Source organism: Coptis chinensis, chromosome 1, assembly GCF_015680905.1.
Source record: "Coptis chinensis isolate HL-2020 chromosome 1, ASM1568090v1, whole genome shotgun sequence".
In the NCBI taxonomy this organism is placed as follows: Eukaryota; Viridiplantae; Streptophyta; class Magnoliopsida; order Ranunculales; family Ranunculaceae; genus Coptis; species Coptis chinensis.
The window spans coordinates 13,027,297-13,032,546 of NC_141456.1; the positions used below are offsets into that span (position 1 = coordinate 13,027,297).

Genomic DNA, 5,250 nt, shown 5'->3' on the forward strand with positions numbered 1-5,250 from the left:
ACCTCAAGAACTTCTCAGAAGGGTCTGGTTGTTGCTAATTTCTTAGTAGATTTCCCAGTTGATGACCTAAACTGGGAACCAGAAGACAATGCCACTACTGCCAAACAACTAGACCCGTCGGTTTGGTCACTATTCGTGGATGGAGCTAGCAACCCAGGGGGAAGTGCGGAGTCGGAGTAGTCCTAGTGTCACCAGATGGCTCTATGGTGGAAAAGTCAGTTCGCATCGATTTTGCGACCTCCAACAATGAAGCAGAGTACGAAGCCCTGATCATGGGATTCCGTATGGCGTTAAAGCTTGATGTGCAGGAGCTCAAGGTCTTCAGCGATTCACAATTGGTATAGTTCACCAGGTCGCCCACGAGTATACCACCAATGAAGGTAACCTTTCTAAGTACCTTCAAGTTGTAGATCAATTATTACCATCTTTCAAAAGAGTCACCATGCTGACATCTTGGCCTATCTCGCGACCCAAACACCGAACTGTGACCCTAGGAAACTACTCATCGAAGTAGTTGACTGGCCTGCTTACCAAAAGAAGCACGTCCTAGAAGTTACCGACCTATGCCCACTCTCTAACACTCAGATGAGTTAAACATGGATGCAATCTATCATAAATTATATCCAGCTCCACAAGGCACCAGCAGATCGCGCCAAGGCCCTACAAGTTCAGTATTAGTCAGGGCGCTACTGCTTCATAAATGACAAACTTTTTAGAAAATCCGCTGGAGGACCCTATCTGAGGTGCATAAGCCCAGAACAGGGTCAGGCAATTTTCACAGAGATCCACGAGGGAGAATGTCGAAATCACGCAGGAGATCACTCTCTGGCTCACAAAGCAATCTCACATGGATACTCCTGGCCACGAATGCATATCGATGCCAAGAAATATGTACTCAAACGCATTAAGTGCCAAACATTTGGCCACAACATCATTTAGCCAGCTCGCAAACTGATCAACATTGCCAGCCCTTGGCCATTTCACAGGTGGGGCTTGGACATCATGGGTCCATTCATTCCACTAGAAAAGCACAGGCTTTCGGTTCGTCCTAGCAACAACAGACTACTTCACCAAATGGGTGGAAGTGATTCCATTGGCACATGTCAAAGAGGCTAATGTCAGAAATTTCATTTGGACCAACATCATTACCAGATTTGGCCTCCCCCACACATTGGTGATGGACAATGTCTCTCAGTTCAAAGGAAAAATAGTCAATGAATTTTTGGCCAAATGGAAGATCGTTCACGCATTCTCCACTCCCCAGTACGCTCATAGCAACGGTCAAGCAGAAACTAGTAACAAAGCAATTCTAGAAAACTTGAAAAAGAAGATCGAAAAGAACAAAAGCTAGTGGCCAATGCAGCTAGAAAACATCTTATGGCCTCATAGAACGACAACTCGTTCTAGCACTGGCGAGTCACCATTCTCACTATGTTACGGTACTGAGGCCATCATCCCTACTGAGCTAACAATTACAAAGACTCGATTGGAGATCATCGAATCTGGACAAAACGACGCCATTCTTGCTCGTGAGGTCGACTTACTCGAAGAACGACGTGACCTAGCAGCTATTCAGGTGGCATCTTACCAACAAACTCTGAAGAAGACATACAACAAGCAAGTTAACCCTCGCAGTTTCCAACCAGGCGACCTAGTCTTGAAAAAGACTAAGGATGACTTGAAACTGGCACTAACTTGGGAAGACCTTTATATAGTGGAACGAGTCGTTGGTAGTGAGGCATACTAGATCAAAACCCAGGAAGGACAGGTACTTCTATGTCCTTGGAATACTTTCTTGTTAAAGAAATTTTATCAATAAAAATTCCATTTCCATGAATTCCGTCTCTTAGCATTATCCATATAGTTTTATTCATCATCAATGAACTGCAATATCCCAATGATGTCAAGTCTACAAACTAAAACGTTCTACAGAGCTTAAACGTTCTCCTCATTAAAATGCCCACTCGAGCTCAGGGCTACATAGCTCATAGGCTACTTAGCATTAACATTTCTCACTAGTTGGAGACCTATATTTCTAGGGTCAACTAAGTGCAGAACGCTCTCTAAGAGCAAAACATTCAAACGAACTCAAATGCTCTCCAAAGGTCAAACGTTATGAATGACTAAACGCTCACTCGAGCTCAGGGCTACTCAGCCTTAACACTTCTCGCTAGTTGGAGACCTATATTTCTAGGGTCAACTAAGTGAAGAACGCTCTCTAAGAACAAAACATTCAAACGAACTCAAACGCTTTTCAAAGCTCAAACGTTCTGAATGACTAAACGCTCACTCGAGCTCAGGGCTACATAGCTCACATGCTACTTAGCCTTAACACTTCTCGCTAGTTGGAAACCTATATTTCTAGGGTAAACTAAGTGCAGAACGCTATCTAAGAGAAACACATTCAAACGAACTCAAACACTCTCCAAAGCTCAAACGTTCTAAATGACTAAACGATCACTCGAGCTCAAACGTTCTGAATGACTAAAAGCTTCATAGCATCTAATGTCTTCCTAGACAACGGGATATACATTTCTAGGTCAAGTTCCTATGAAAGTATATGCAACAAGCATTCAGACAAAAGTAAGATCATACTTCAAAGTACACATGCATTGCCTAAGTGCAAATATGAACTGCCTTAACACACTTAGGAAACCAGTTCTTTAAAGCTACCGAACTGCCACTAATATGGAAACTAGTTCATCCCGATCTCAAAACTAAAGCAATAGATAAAGTGAACTGCTCAGGTTTCCCCAGGTTATTAGCTCTTAATGTACCTGGGTCGAGCCCCAACCATTTCAAGAAGCGAACTGCCCAGGCAAGCCTAGGAAACCAGTTCTATTATTTTACAACCACTTACAAACTCTAAAATTCGAGAAACATTTAAAGAAACCTCACCAAGGAAGAAGAAATGTGGAAGCAAGGGTCAAGCATCAGGAGTAACATGCTTATCTTCAGCAGGCACGATATATAACTCGATTAGCAGGAGTAGCACTGGTAGACGGAGCGTTACTAGCATCTCTAGGTACAACAAACACACTTATACCTAGAGCCCCACATTCACGCTCTCCTTTCATTTCAAAGTACGTCTCCTCTAGCAACGCATAATCTTGGTACACTTTGTCATATGCCTGCTGAGTATGACGAGCAACCGACTTGCATTGCTTGGCGTACTCAGTTACTGCTCCCAGTCTTTCTTGCACGTCAAGCATCAAACTGACCAGCAATGACCTCTCGGACACAATGTCCTGATGCAGCTTCCTCAATTCAACCAGTTCCTTCCTCTCAGCCTCTCGAGCGAGCTGCAAGCTCAACAGGTCCTGCTTTATCTTGCTCACGTCATTTTCCACACCTTCCATAACTTGGGCCATGTGCTTTAATTTATGATACCCAGTAAGAAACTACAAATGGAACAACGACGTTATTTTCACCGATAGGAGAGAAAAGACTAGAGAAGGTTAAAAGCTTACCAAACAGCATGCCATATCCATGGTCTTCAAAGTCTTGTCCAAGTCATGGCCGTCCAGCTCTTCTTTGTCACCTTCCAAGACAATTCCTTCTAGGAGACAGTTCGCTATGGGTGCCGACCCAAAGCTGTAGTCAGTGCGTTTCACTGCACGCTTCCTCTCCGTCTTCCCAGTGTAAACGAAGTCGGGTCCCAGGTTGCTAACTCGCCTCCTCAATGCCCCAGCCTCAGAGCTTCCACCAGCAACAACTTTTCCCTTACCCGCCACAGCACGGTCGTGAGTTCCTAGGTCGGCCCCACCCCTTGAAGTCGGGGTCCTGAACACCACACCTCCAGTTCGCTTGCGCGAACCAGAAGCAGAGCGACCCACAGTTTTAGATCGTTTCGTGGCCTTAGTGTCAGAAGAAACAACCTTCTGTTTACCCAGATTGCGGGAACAGTGTGGCAAGAACTTCATCTCTTCCAAAACAAGCGGAGAGGTCTCCCTCATCCTCCCATTGGAGGGACCAAAGAGTCAAAATCATCACCATCTGCTCTCGACATTCTAAACTCTGTTGACAACATAAATTTCAGCAAAAGAAGCATACTAAGCTTACATATCACCAAAAAAAAATGAAAAGAAGTAGAAGCAAACCTATAACGCTAGAGAACTTGGGCAAGAGCTTCGAAGAGAGCTTTAGCAAGAACTTTGGCAACTAGCTTGAGGAGGGTGATGAACCAGTACCCCCAAACCTCTCACAAAAAGTCTTTTAGGGTGAACCGTTTCACTCCCCAAGACACACCACAAATGCATTGAAACCCTAACCAACGTGCTGTGTATACCGCCATTATAATAACCCTATTTTTCATTCCCATTTTTATTAAATATATAATAATAACAAATAAAATAAATAAAAGGGATAAAAATTAGAAAGAGATAGGGTAAAGAGGATAAACCCCATTCCTATTTTTGGGGGGTTTTAAAACAAAAAGGAGTTCACACGTAGAGATTTTTTTTACCCAGAGAAGAAAAGAAAAAAAAAATAAGAGACGGAAAGGAGAGTAACATCAATGAGTGATTGTTGTTTGAGAGTAAAAAAAAAAAGGTTTCGAATGAGGAAGATCGTCTTTTTCACGAGACAGTCGACTTTGGTCTTTCAAATTCTTCAGCTTTCCTTTTTTATTTTAAGATTTTAGTTGATGGATTAGCATATATTTCTTCTGGTTAGTAATCTAATTCTTTGATTTTCGTGGAACCTTGTTATATATAGTTGAGCCAAAGGCATATCGCATATTTTGAGTTACTAACCTAAAGCTCCTAAAGTAGACGATGATATGCAAATGTTCGTTACTTTGAACTGTTACTTACATAGACTTAATATTTTATTTATATATGTTGGATGAGTAAGGTATAAAGCCGAATAGAATCGACTTGCAGTATTTAGCTAGTTTTATTGTCAGTAGTTTAGGTTTCTTAGGAAAGGTTCAGTAATAGCTGTGGGGGGGTTGGAAACTTGAGTCCAGAACTTTTAGACTATGATTTTTGGATGGGTTGATTGTTAACTACATTTTTTTGTGTTATATGTGTGGATGTGATAATAACCATTGTTGGTCTTTGGGTTGAGGTGAAGCTTTGAAAAGTCATTAATGGCGTAAAAAACGCGATTTTTGAAGTGTGAGGGAATTGAAATTTTATTGTATAGAAAGATTGGGTTTTTAGGGAGGAGTAAAACCATTGGGTTTATAGTGGAGTAGGGTAACGTTGGCGGTTTGTGGTGGTTGATCGGTGGTGGAGGTGTGCTGGT

The 5,250-nt window shown here is 42.4% G+C and overlaps 1 protein-coding gene across 1 annotated transcript; it reads left to right on the top strand.

The window, feature by feature from the left end:
- Positions 1-1,357: 1,357 nt before the first annotated feature.
- On the top strand, positions 1,358-1,747 carry LOC147522249 (uncharacterized). The gene has a single exon (XM_086567398.1). The coding sequence runs from the start codon at positions 1,358-1,360 to the stop codon at positions 1,745-1,747; it is 390 nt and encodes a 129-aa protein (XP_086423524.1).
- The last annotated feature ends 3,503 nt before the right edge of the window (positions 1,748-5,250 follow it).